This window comes from Heterocephalus glaber, unplaced genomic scaffold, assembly GCF_053883595.1.
Source record: "Heterocephalus glaber isolate CG9 unplaced genomic scaffold, H.glaber_assembly_v1.0 deba00001497, whole genome shotgun sequence".
Lineage (NCBI taxonomy): Eukaryota > Metazoa > Chordata > Mammalia > Rodentia > Bathyergidae > Heterocephalus > Heterocephalus glaber.
In genome coordinates this window covers 39134618-39149137 of record NW_028258320.1, presented here as the reverse complement: position 1 = coordinate 39149137, position 14520 = coordinate 39134618, and the positions used below count along the sequence as shown (strand labels likewise).

Sequence of the window (14520 nt, the reverse complement as noted above, 5' to 3'; positions counted from 1 at the left end):
CATTATTTAAACTCTAGAAATCTCAATGATTTTCCCCTTTATTTTTACACAAATCTGCCCACTAACTTGAATTTTTAAAAAATAATTTTCAATGTATACATTATTTATCAGACTGTCTCTTAACTTCTTAATTACAACTCAGATAAATTTGTTAGTAATATTAAACCAAATGTCTTACTGTCAAGTATCTTTTTCTTCAAATGAATAAAAAATGCAAAGAAAAGAAAATAATAGGGTGAGATTTTGGCAAAATAGGCACTGTATTTATGAAAGAGATTAAAAAAAAATTTGTGAGACATTACGGAGTCTCACTATGTAGTTCAGACTGGCCTTGAACTCACTATGTAGCCCAAGCTGGCCTCAAATTCACAGCGATCCCCCTACCTCAGCCTCTTGAGTGCTGAGATTACAGGCGTGTGCCACCATGCCTGGCTATGAAAGTGATTTTAACAATTATATAAATACAGAGTGAAAGTAGGCATGCAAAGGAAACTGATAAAAGCACAATATCTAAAAATATTTAAATTTAAAAGTTTTAAATATACCCATCCTCCAGACAGTTAACATAAAAACTTATGACAATTTTTCCCAAGATTTTTCCTTAGATAAATAATTTCATATTTGCAACTTTCCTATTTACTGGTCTAGGAATTAGCTTTCTTAAAAGACTCCTGCTAGGAGCTGAAGTATTATTACCTTTCTTTGCTGGTGGTTCATCTCTCTGGAGTTCATTTTCATTTACTCTCTTCCTTTCTAAATAGGTTTTAGTTTTGCTGCCCTTAGGAATTTCAGCTGTTTCATTACAAGTTGATTTACTGTTCATTAAAGAAGATGTAACAGCCTTGCCCTAAAGCAAAATTAATTAATACATATAAAAAGTTACAATAAATATACAAACTACATAAATAACTTCATAGTACACTATAGAATTTTTACTTTTAAATTGAAACATTTCTAAATTAAAACATTTTATAAGTTATTTCTTAAGTTTTACCCTAAAATAACTGATGGCTCTGGCAAATGAGTGGGGACAATTGGAGCACACTCATTCCTAAAATCATATTCAAGTCACATTCAAATTGTGCTTTCAAAAGAAAAATGTGAAAGCATTGACCAAAAATGTTCAAGGTTCTACTCCAGAATCTCAGCAATTGTTTTGTTTTGTAACTAAAATCTCTTAAAGATAAACTGTATTGTCTTACACTTTCTCTACCTTATCCTTTTTTAAAACTCCCAGCTTCTTTATCATCTTTGCTCTAAACTTACTTCCTGAATAATAAATTGTATTTTCATGCAATAACTGGAAGATTTCTCACTTCCATAACTTTGATTTTTTTGTTTTTAAAAATGTGGTGCTGGAGATCAAACCCAGGAACTGGTGCACATTAGGCAAATGCTTTACACTGAGCTATATCCCCAGTTGGCTTTGATCTCTATAACTAGAAGGCTAGTTTGCCTTCTTGTCCATCGTTTCTACCAAATGCCTATTCCCCCAACTTTCATCTGGCAAAGTTTTACTTACTCTTTAAGGCTCAATTTAGTACAGTTAGAAACAAAGGAGCTGAGTGAGTCACTCCCTTCCTTTCCTTCAACTGTAAAACCGTACCACCCTATTGAGCACCCAGGCTTAAACTTAGAACCACCCTAATGATACCTGGGCTTAAATTCAGGATCACCCTAAAGATTATCTGGGTTTAAGCTTAGGAAGTCCTATAGATTGCTGACATCAGTGAGCTGACAGTGAGAAGCACCTTAGAACAGTGGTGTCTGACACCATAAATACTGGAAGCCTGAGTTATCGGGTCCCTTCTTTTCTTTCACACTTGAGTCCCTTTTTCCCTTGTCTTTCTCCTTGTTCCTGCTACTGTCCTATGATCCTCAAAAGATGTAGCTACTTACTACATACTATGAGGTATATGCTAGGCAATTCTTTCCTTGTAGCACACAAGAACCTGTACTATATTTTGGCCCACTCAACTGTAACAAACATAGATCATTTTCATCTCCACAAAATATTTCCTAAACCCCTATTCAGTCTCATCTTCCACTTACTGACTACCACTACACACTGCATTATAATTGGGTTTATCCTATTTCTCTCACTGGAGGCAGGGGGTGGACTGGATTGTAAAGAGGATTAATTTTTATTGATCAGTGTATCTGCCATAATCTTGCACAATACTTGGTAAACAACAGACAATAATTGCTTCTTGCCTGAAACAAATTATTTCTTGTTTCTCATCCTTACTCCTCTACTTCAATGAAAGAGATATTTCTCCCACTTCAGGTTCAGAAAAGTCAGGAAGATTAAACAGCATATTTAAATACCAAAAGAAAGAACTGCTACTAGAGATAAGGCAGAGAACAAGATACTCATCTGGAATGTTCCACTTTTACCTCTGCAGTATCAAAAGCCCATCTGTGTTGGATATATAGCTCACAGGTAGAGCATTTACCTAGCACATGTAAACCTCTGGGTGCAATCCCCAGCACCATGAAGAAAACCAAACACATCCCATCTAATGTTCAGAAAATTCAGGGAATGCTGGTTAGTATTAGAGACTTTTGCCTCTTCCGATCACAGAAAAGACATACAAAAGGACTTTTAAAGCAGAGATGTTCTTACACAGCCTACTACGTTATTACCATATATCTTACAATATCTACATAAAAAAATTGAAGGAACTTATAATTAGGAAGGAAAGAAAAAGAAAGAAAAAAGGAAAGATTATTTTTCAAAAAGTATTACTAGACAAGTTGATCATCTTGGCTTGAACCAAATGAATATGAAATTATCTAAATTTGTCTTTATAAAAAGCTAAACACCCTTAAAAGCTTTACGTCACAGCACATAAGTTCTTAAAGAAAATATCCTTACTATTAAGCATATAAACAGTGCATATAATAAAAATGTTTTAAGAAAAAAACTAATTCTTCTGATTATGATCTGTTGTTAGTACATCCAACTTCTTTGCACCTCAGAGTTGCCCTTCCAACTAGCTGCGGGTTAAACTTCCAAGGGCTACATATTCTTATTATCGCTGGTATCTAGATGTCCCCCCAGAGCTTCATGCAGTCATAGGTAGGGCTTTTTGGAGGTAGCGGGATCTAGGGTGTGTGATAAAGAATGTGATGCTGGGAATAAGAGTGGCCACCCTGGGTGTGAGTGGCACTGTCCAAAAGGCGGATAGTCTGGAAGGGATAAAAGGGAGAGACAGGCTTGCTGCCTTCTGCCTACCCTACTTTGTCACAGACTGTTTCTCCTCTGCAATGTTCCTCTCCCATGCCACCCTGCCTTGGAGGTAACTGACTATGGACTAAAACCTCTACAACCTGTAAGCTGAAATAAATCTTTCCTCCTTCAACTTGGGGTGTTGGGTATTTTGTCTCAGCAACAAGAAAAATAACTAAGACAATTCTCTCTCTTATGTGAAAGGCACATAGTTTGTGAGATTCTATTTTCAAAGAGGTTAAATTCTCCTAAGTTCTCAAAACTTAAGATTTGTTTAAGAATAAACCAAACTTAATGTCAGGATAAGCAATTCCACATTTCTAGTAAATTAGTCTTGGTTATATAAGTTATTTTAAATTATTATACTTTGAACCAAGACATAAATAAGGTTTTTTTCAAAGTTGAATTCTTATACTGATTTTAAATGTGTTTCCATATGAGGCTTTAGATTCTGAAATTTACTGATAGTATCTTTTTTTGGTTAGTTCTATCAATTCTTGAATTCTTTGATGCTGTACAATTATTTTTAGAAAGAAAAATATTAATGTTTAATAAATGTACTTTATGATAAATAGAATGCAAACATCGTAGTTTTAGAATTCCTTTCAATTTTATGATTAAATAAAAATAATTAACACGCTATGCACAGCATAATCTCATTTTTCCTGTAAAAAAATAAGTCTATATATACAAGGGGAACAGAAGCAATATAGTACATTAGGAAAGAAGAAATTGGAACCAGACTGCCTGGGTTTGTATCCTCTTCAGTTGCATCCCTTAAACAAGTCACTTAACATCTCTATAAAAATAAAAAGTAGTAATACATGTCCATCATAAAATTGTTCTGAGATTGAAATGAATATATATATAAATTAAAAGTATCTGGAAAATATTAAATATTCTGAAAATATAAGTATAAATAAAGCAAAAATCTAGAAGTGCTACATACAACTGAGCTGCCTGGCAAACATGAGGTCTTGAGTTCAATCCCAGTATCGAAAAAACAAAAAAGAAAAGTGCTACAACTGACTCATTGGTTGATTTTTGTTTTTTTAAATTTAGATATAAGATTATGGGAACTTTATTTTCCATTTTACATAGTTCAATGTAATTCAGTTTGTGCAACTACTATTCTGTTTTCATAACTAGAAAAAATAAAGAAAAAGATAGGAATTGTTTAAATAGGTGTTAAATCTTTAAGTATTTTATTTGGATTACTTTTTAAATACTAGATGTTAGATCTTGAGTTATTTCTATCTAATCGTATCTTACAACAGTCAGTTCTTCAGAAGAATACATTGAATTAAAATAAGAAGATGCCGCCTGCCTCGAAAGCGCAAGGTCCCGAGTTCGATCCCCGGTACCAAAAAACAAAACAAAACAAAAAGAATTAAAATAAGAAGACCCATGCCGGCTGAAGACAGAAAAAAATAACAAGCTTAAAGCTTTAAATTTACTTTAATCTCATGTACACTTTTATTTTTAGACTTATAAATGTCAAATTCATCTACAACTACGTGGGGTGAATATATGATTAGAAGTGACAAAGTGCTGGGATCCTCCAGAAAGTAGCCTTTGTTCATATGCTGTAATCTGCTCAGGCCATATCCCATGTTTTAAAATGCTTCATAACTTATATAAAACATTATTTAAATATACCTAATCATCAGCATGAAACCTAGTAAAAGAATAAGAAATCTGCTATGTGCTGATATAGAATTGTTTCCAAGATGATCTTTCAGAAGAAAAAGCAAGCAACAGAACTATAATCCCACTTGCTGAAACTTTTTAAAAGATATATGAATGTTCTATATATGCCTGAGTGTCCTGGAAAATTTAAAGAAACTTTCCACTGGTTGTCCCTGAAAAGAGGTAAAATTATGATACTTACATTTTTCAATTTCCCGAATCAGTCTTCATTTATTACCTTTTAAAAATTACTTAAACATATGTAGTTATAATTCATGGTTTTCCATTAACTTAAATTTCTTACCAAAAGAAAATAAATCTTAAAATATTACCTTATTAGACATCTTGAGCTCTTGAACCAATGATTCTGAAAAACATAAAGAATATTGAAAATAAGGGGAACAGAAAGAAGGGAAAGGAATAAATATGAGAAAATGAAGAAATGGAAACAAAGTCTTTGTAAATAGGGAGGTGTGGAGGGGTTGAAGGGAGGGCAAGGGAACGGGGCAAAAATAAGAACCAAGAGAGATTATGTAAGGGCACAGATTCCCAAAAATATCAGCATATATTGTATACTTAAAATGCACCAATAAAATTAATGACTGAAAAAATAAGAAAAGAAAATAAATAGCTAAGTATCTAAAACTAGATCAATAAAGAACTAAAACATAAATTACTGTAAAGTGTTAACAGAGGAAACAGGATTTTGACACCTTAAAAAAGGCACAATGCTCACCTGCTAATTCAACCACAAGGGAGTACTGTTTCAGAAAAAGCCACATTCAAAATTCAGTAATATATTCTAACTAGTAAAAAAGAGGCATTAACGTCAGAAGAGAAAGGGAGCTAGTGCCCTCTAGTCCACCTCATAATGTAGATGCACCATTCACCTGCTATTTCCTATTCATCTTATTTTACAAGGAAAAGGCAGAGTATTCCATTTCTCTTAAAACCCACAAATACATTTGCATTCTGACACACTGTTTTAAGCCACTCCCAAAGAGTTACTCTCTCCCAAATCTTACAAGCCCAGGAAGAGAATCTACACTGTAAGAATTCATAAAAAACTAGATGAAACAAAATCTACACCTTTACAATTCCCTAAGGAATTTCTTATATTTACTTATAAAATTAATATTCATGTTTTTAAAGTAGTTTTTCTAATAATATTGGTCTAAAAATAAATGAAGGTTAAAAATTTTAGCAGTAAATTACTACAGTAATACAAATGTTAAATTACTAAAATGTTATACCTAGATCAAAGAATTTTCTGGTCACTGTGGTAAATAAACTACATAAATCTCTTATACTTAGCAACCGAACTTTTTATGTATTTATCTTAACTAATTAAGGATAAAATACTTACCATTTTCTCTTTTTTTTAACTCTTCTTTGGTTTTGATTAATTCTTCTTTGGTTTTAGCTAATTCAGTTTTAATTAGTTGCAAACAAGCAATAGCTTCCTGGGGATCAGCAAGAGACGCAATATATGAGTGAACAATTTCAGCCTGTTTCTTAATATCAGTGACATCATGTTGAAGAGAACCAATAATATCTTCGAATCCTACATAATTATGTGGATCCTAAAAACAGCAAAAACCATGTCTAACATTAACGTGAGTTTTACCCTTACATATGGTACCACCTGATATAGTTTTAAAAACAGGAAAAAACTCAAAATTCTTTAAGTTACACAGAACCATACATAGAAGCACCCTCAACTACAAAACAATTTTGCTTCATTATTTATTTTCTATTTTATGTACCATGAGGCATATTCCCTCATAAAAACATCATAAACTATTATATAATTATTATGATTAGTAAGCTCGGGTACATGATTCTTAAATGGCTTTTTAGAATAACTCAGGAAATAAGTCTCCATTTTCACAACTCAGTCCATGTTCCAAACCCTGTCCAGGACACATGATAGTGGCTTCACAGCAAAAGCCTGGACATCATTGTCCCAAGCCCCTGAGTTGAGTGACTGAAAAACAAAAAGAAGAGATCTCCCCCATCCCACAAAAAACATGAGCAATTTCAGTATGAGTGGAAGCATCAGAAAAGGATAAATTTACTTTAAGATAAATGTTAGTTTATCTTAAGGAATGTTAGTTATTCTTTATTATGTAAAATATACTTTTTTAATCTGAGCAGTAAGTAAATGACTTTTATAGGTTCCTTAAACCTTAAAACTTTTAAGTGAAAAAAGTTTTACACAGATCTGAGAAAGATATCCCATATTTAGGCAAAAAAGACTCAGCCGGGCATGGTGGCACATGCCTGTAATCCCAGGATTCAGGAGGCTGAGGCAAGAGGATTACAGTGAGTTTGAGGCCAGCCTGGGGTGCATAGTGAGACCCTGCCTCACACACACACAAAATAAATAAAATTAAATTTTAAAAAAAGAAGACTATCTCCCTAAAATCAAGGACTCTATCTCCCTATAATCAATACGGTGACTCAAACAATATCAAAATGGAAAATAACTTTAACAAAATAAATTTTTCCAAGTCTAAAAGTTATATTTAATCTATTTGTGCTTATATTCCTAACAAAGCATACTAATTACAATAAAGCTACATTGCAGTAACTATTATTTTAATTCTAAACTATATTAGCATTTCTCATCATTGATGTGGAGGTATACTATATTCTGGTACCAAAATCTCACTAAATATTTCTAATATTTCAGTGAACATACTTCATTGTCAACTTCTGTGGCACAAATTCCATTTGTTGGCTCATCTTGGGTGTTACATTTGTCAAACAAATCCTTGAAGATAGCCAAACGACATTCAGCATTTTCTTCTAATATTTCTCGTTCCTGGAGAAGTGTTTCCCTTCATAAAACAAATTAATCTGATCAAGAAAGGAAAAGGCAATACTTTGTGTTTTGCTTTAAATTTCTAAGATTAAGTATATAATAGGCTAAACGCAAATTTAAATAATCATGTGTGGGAATGAGTAACAACTATTTTGAGGCTTGTATAAAGAAGCTGTCAGGATAAAGAAGTCACTTAATATGAAACAAAAACATACGTTAAAAAAAAAAGAACAAGTAAACAATACTGTCAATTTTCACCAAGCTATGAAAGAAATAACTTACTTAAAATCAGCTTCCCGTTGAGCCCAATACTGAGTAAACTCCTGTGTAACTTCTTCTCGAATTTTAAATTCCAGTGTTAACTTTTCTTTTTTTTCATTTATTAGTCTTGTTTTCAAGTCTTCTATTAAATCCAACAGTTTCTAAAATATGTAAATATTAAAATTCTTAGAAAAGCACAAGTACATCCCAAGAGAAAGACTGTGAAAATGTTTAAAGATCAAACTGTTTTCATCTAGTCAATTATAAATATGTATCATTTTTATAGTACTAATATTCTCACTGAAAATTATGCATTTCATAAGGATTCATTAATCTGTAAAAGCAAGAGAATCTCTCCACATTTTAGAAATAGACTTACAGAAAAAAAGAAAAAAGACAGTTACTGACTAGCTACACTAAGAAAAAAAGGTAATATGTAAGCATTTATTATCCACCAGGAATTATTTTGGAGAAGTCCATATTTTGTTTCATTTAATATGTACAATCTTCTGTGAGGTTGGCAGCATCCACATTTCATACTTGGGGAAAGTAAAGATCAGATCCATGGGAATTGCTAATGCTTAGGTTTTAAAGCAGCCTATCAAAGACTAAAGCAGTACAGAGCAGAGAAATTGCTAAAAAAAAAAAAAAAAACCCTAACATTCAACCAGAATGCCAGAAAGATGTTACATGAACTCTTTGTATTAACTTTTATAATCATCCAGATGTAAGTAACAACTCTATATCCTTTGAAAACATATATGATTGTGTAATATAAACAATGAATAAGTAGAGCACCTAATATTTAACATGGCCAGTATAAATGCACAGTAAGTTACAGCACTATTTCGCTTGCGGGGCAGGCAGCGGAACCACTGAGCTAAATCCCCGGCCCTTTTTAAGGTTTCTGATTAAAGTTTCTCAGCAACAAATTAATCAGTAAGCTCTCTCAAGACTTACCTTTCAATGTTTCAACTTTGTATTTGAAAATATTTCTACAAATATCCTGAATTTGAAATTCCACTATTAAGAACTTATACTGAGCAAATAATTGTATAACATTGTGGCTGTAAGAATAATCATCACAGTGATGTTGTTAGTGGTAGCAACTGTATTTAAATAAAGAAAAAGTGAAACCCAATTCAAGAGTCAAACTTACAGAATTGGTTCAATTACAGTATTGACACACAATATACTACAATTAATAATGATGACCTATATTAATACTACATATTTTTCTCTATTTTTAACTGAAAAAAATCAGGTTATAAACAATTTATTAGGATGAGTGATCAAGAGGTCTTTATGTTTAAATTTTTTTCTTTTAACATTATACCATGAATATATACTACTTATATAATTTTAAACAATCAGTTTCCTATTGTTTAAAACAATAAACAGTAACTATTAAAATGTTGAAGACTTAGGAATCTGCATGAATGTAGTAATACCATGGGGAAATTGGTTTACTTTAGTAATTTTCAAGTTTTTATCATTGTTAACATTTGATAAAGTCAGTGATGAAAAGATTCTATTCTAATTGTATGCATTCTAAGTGTGCTCATATCAATACTTTGTTATAAATTTTAATAATCCAAATCTAATTAAAATGTTAATAAAGCATGTAATGCCTAATCATTTCTATTTTTTAAAATCAAACATTATCCCCAAGTACTGGGGATATAGCTCAACAGTATGTACTCTGCCTAGCATCCATAAGCCCAGGGTTTGATCCCCATCAATGCAAAAAAAAAAAAAAAAAAGTTGAGCATTAGACAAAAATGTGAATTTCTCAATTACAAATATCTAGTAATGCTATGTGTATTTACTATATAATCCAATATAAATTGCAGAATTTAATATTTTCCCTGGGCCGGGGATTTAGCTCAGTGGCACTGCACCTGCCTCACAAGCACAAGGTCATGAGTTCAATTCCCTGTACCAAAAAGAAAAAGAAAAAAAAATTCTCTAAAAATAAAAGTATTTTCCCTAGAATATTCACAAATTTCAATAATATTTCAAGTTTAACCAACATTATATAAAAACAATGATGAACAGATCAGAATAAACTAAAACAGGACTTTTAATAGCTCCTTTGTGGCCAGGGATTTAGCTCCTTTGTCACTGAGGTAGGTACCACATTACAAAGGCCAAATTAGGAAGGTCCAACCACAGTGACCAGGTAACTAAGACAGTACAGCATTTGAAGTTTTCATTTTTGTTTCCAAATAATGTAAGAACAGGAATGACTTTCCAGAACACTGATGTAAATTAAAATGAGAATATTTTAATTCAATACACCATTCATATACTTGTCCTTCCATAAGACTGTTGTAAAATATGAGATGTCAACATCATTAAAATGGGCCTATGAACATAGGTTTTCCAGTGTTTCTAGGACATTGTTAAGGGGACTTTTTTGGGCTGGGAATGTAGATCAGTAGTAGTAGTAGACCATGTGTAAAGCCCAGGGTTTGATCCTAAGCACTACATGCAAGAAAAAAAAAAAAAAAAAAAAAAACTGTGAGGGAAGAACTCAAGTATACATATATAGTTATGATGAATTAATATTACGAGAGGAACACATAATATGAATATGACCTAAATCTCAGGATTAATATATCTTAAACATACGAACTATATTTAAATAGACGCTGAAAGAGCCACTAATATTACCTCAGTAATAAAATGTTTTTGAAGAAACAGAATAACTGGGTTTGGGTATATGTTTGGAGCACTGTACTTCAGATTGCAAACTGAAAATATGGTGGAATATGCTAAAATCATAGGGTGAAAAGATACTGAGGTACAGGACATTTGGATAGTTTCAAAGTATCATTCTACAGACTATATGCTTTTACAATAGAGGGAGAGCTGGTAGGCTATCCCCTAACCAAGTAAGCAAAATTTAGCATTTCTAAGACTAGAGAAATCAGACGATATGTGTCTCCTGTGGTAATGCAAAAGGAAATTAACAACTTCACCTATATAATATGCATGCCTGAAGTAATCAAATGAATCTAGATTGGGGATAATCTATAAAACAATAACCTTTACTTTAAAAAAAGGTCAATGATAGATTAGAAATTACTAAATATGATACTCAAAAGTAATGTGTTAACTTTAGTCACAGATGAAAACAAAGTGGCTATAAAGGGTATATTCATATCACTGGAAAAATTTCAATATGGATGGTATAGTACATTATTTTATTATATTGTTTAATTTCTTGGATATGAAAATGAATTTATGATCTGAGTAAAAATGAACATGTTCTGAAGAAATGTGGAAATATTTAGTTTTACTGTATACACAGCTTGTTTTCAACATTACAACCCAAAAAAATGTATATTCATATATTTATAAACTAATCTAGATGAAAAATAAATGACTGTTCATTATATTCATCTTTCTGAAGGTTTGAAATCTTTCAAAAAATAAAGTTGAGATTAAAAAATTTCAGTGTGGGGGATGGGGATTTAGCTCAGTGGTTCTGGCGCCTGCCTCACAAGCGCAAGGTCCTGAGTTCGATCTCCAGAACCAAAAAAAATGTTAGTGTTGTTTAATAAAGAAGGAAGAGACTGGGATATGCCTATAGTCTCAGCTACTGAGGGGAAGAGGGGTGTTCAGGAAGGAGTTCGGGAGTTTGCTAATTTGCTGAGAGTCTGGACCACAAAACAAGACCCTACCTCAAATTTAAGGAAGAGAGGGACTATTAAGAATTGATAGCCCTGCTGGGCACAGTGGCTCATGCCTGCCATCCCATTCAAGAGGCTGAGGCAGATCGCTGGTAGTTCTAGGCCAGCTGGACTACATAGTGAGTTCAAGTCCAGCCTGAACTACATAGCAAGACCCTGTTTCAAAAACGAAACAAAACAACACCCCACCTCAAAAAAAAAACAACTGGTAACCCTAATACAGAAAATTAAGCCAGGCACTGAAGTGTAAGTGTTTAATACATACTCTGTTCTCCTCATGGCTAATGAAAGCCTTATCCTCCTCTAATGTTTTATCTAGATCTTCATCAATAAGTTCAGTTTCCACACTTTGGTTTTCTTGGTTTTCTTCAGGTTTTTCTAAATCCTCAGCCAAATCTTCATCTTCCACTAAATCTTCTAGACTATTTTCCCATGAAATTGTTGTTCTTTTTGCATTTAAAATTTTATTATCCAAATTATTATCTGATACATCTTGAGATGACTTGACTGATCCAAGAGATTTCTCTTGAGAAGAATTTAAATTATCTGGGACACAAACCTGTTAAAATATCCAACATGAATTTAAAAACAGAAAAAGCAAGAAATGCCCACTATGACCAATTACTTTTATAATTTAACTAAAATGACAACCTAAGTATTAAAACTATGAACCCCCCCCCCAAAAAAGTAGCACCCTTAAATGAAGCTTCTGAAAAGAAAAAGCTACTTATACATGAAATAGCAGTAAATCTACATTCTTAGATAAAAGTTCTTAGTATTATTCCAGGCAACAGGCTTTCAATTTCCTAGGAATAAATGAATTTGATGAAGAGTAGATAATTCATTCTGAGAATGTGTCAATTTGTAACATGTTTAACACTTAATACTAAAGGTCATTTTAATCCTTTCCCAGCAACTTTCAGTATTTTCCCATGACTTTACACTTAGTTAAGTATTTGATTTTCAATTATTTCCTAGGCTTACAATAACAAATACAAAATACTTCAAGGAATATTAATATTCTCATAAGAGGCAATTTTAAAATTTTAGTATAAATTTGAATTATATTTACCTTTTGTGCAATGGCTGAAAATTTCAATACATTGAGTGTTTCATCATAGGCAAAAAGACACTGGCTGATGTTGACAATCATACATATTTTCCCTTTACCATTAAAAAAACTTTGAAAATAATGAGTCAGCTTACTTTCCCGGAAAGGCACGTGCTGTTGAAACCTATGAAAAACATTTTCAAAAAACTGTAAGTTAAAACAACTTTCATGAAGTAAAGATGCCAAACAATTCTACAAAGAAATAATTAGTCCAGCTATCATAAGTTAGTGATTAGTCCCATGTATAAAGTTATGGTTTTTTTCTTTAAATATTGCTGCTGGTATCATTAAAGATAACCCATTAAGCAAAAATGTAAAGATTATATTTAACCTGGCTGTGTACCCTAGCATAGAACAATTATCCAAAAGATGATATAAAACACCATCAACCTGATGGTAAAGGCTGGTCTACTAGTTACTTAAACTAAAATACTAATGTAAAAATATTTTCCCATCTAGAATACATGTAGTACCTTAATAAGAAAAATGTGGCTTTATAGATGCTAAGCCAAGCATCATGAGAAACTTGCTGTCTCAAGTGTTAGTTAATAGACATCTGCGATGGAAAATACTGAGTTTACCTGAAAATCACTGACATTGAAAAATTTATTTTATTTCTGTAGTTTTTAAAATCCAAGATGTAAGTATTTCAATCATAATCCACATAGCCATTACAAAGCAAAAGTTTTACTAAAACCAGCAAAATTGGAAGTTTAAATACTTCATATGCTAATAACACTTACTTTGACTTTTCACTGTTCTTTAAAACATTAATACACTTTCCCAGAGTCAATAAAGAAGTGTTGATGTTCCCAGTCTCTCTTAACCTTTCACCTTCATTCTGCGTCTTCATGCTTCGTTCTGAACCAGCAAGATCACATAAAGACAATCTGAATCAACCAAACCACAACAAAAAAATTATTTCAAAATTCTTCAAAGCAATTTAAAATTACAATTTAAAGAATACGCAACTTACTCACTGACTCCAAGTACACAAGATATTTCAGAATCTTCAATTTGTAATATTCTAATAGTGAATATGCTGTGACTAAAAGAAACAAAGATCCATGTTATTTTTCCATTTTTAATTTCTGTATTCTAAATAGGAAATACTAACATCTAAATGTACCTCTACTTATAATCTAATATTAGCTATAGTCTGTCAGTGCATTTTCTAACTACCTGTCAGATATGTCAATCCACTGTTTCACTGTCTAAAATCATACCAGACTGTCTAAAATCTTATCTTTTGGCTGGCCCCAAATCCCTCAAACCTTCTCTTTTTGACATTCTAACATCTATTAATGAAATCATTTATTATTTCCAATTTCTTTGGAAATATCATATTATTAATTAAAATTATATTATGTAGAACCAATATTCTTTGAATATATACCTAAAGCAAAGCATTCACTTGATTTATATATAGACTTATTTGGATCATAAATTATATATGGCTAACTTAATAGAGAACAGAAGGACAGGGCTCTTTTCCCTCTTAGGAGAAAATCTGTTTAGAATTTAACTGCTGAAACTTATTCTCTTTGTCTCTCATTTTCCAATTCCATTCATCAAAAACATCCTTCCTAAACCTCTTGAGATTATGGCCTAAATCAATATACAAAGAATATCCATGAAGTAGAAAAGAAAGATCACTATTCTAGGCAACTGCAAAAATGAGCCATTTAACACAGAACCTACT

The 14520-nt window shown here is 32.1% G+C and overlaps 1 protein-coding gene across 3 annotated transcripts in view; it reads right to left on the bottom strand.

Moving 5' to 3' along the window:
• The window catches only part of Kif20b (kinesin family member 20B), a 59553-nt gene that overhangs the window by 34844 nt on the left and 10189 nt on the right, over window positions 1–14520 (bottom strand). For 2 of the 3 annotated variants that reach the window (XM_013069828.3, XM_087184886.1), the window contains exons 10-18: window positions 13795–13866; window positions 13562–13708; window positions 12780–12942; window positions 11973–12266; window positions 8031–8170; window positions 7626–7764; window positions 6288–6504; window positions 5254–5288; window positions 697–847 (exon numbers count right to left, since the gene is read on the bottom strand). In XM_013069828.3, coding sequence (XP_012925282.2) covers window positions 697–847; window positions 5254–5288; window positions 6288–6504; window positions 7626–7764; window positions 8031–8170; window positions 11973–12266; window positions 12780–12942; window positions 13562–13708; window positions 13795–13866 — 1358 coding nt within the window. The remainder of the gene's footprint in view (window positions 1–696; window positions 848–5253; window positions 5289–6287; window positions 6505–7625; window positions 7765–8030; window positions 8171–11972; window positions 12267–12779; window positions 12943–13561; window positions 13709–13794; window positions 13867–14520) is intronic. The other variant, XM_021253027.2, reaches the window with a different exon arrangement.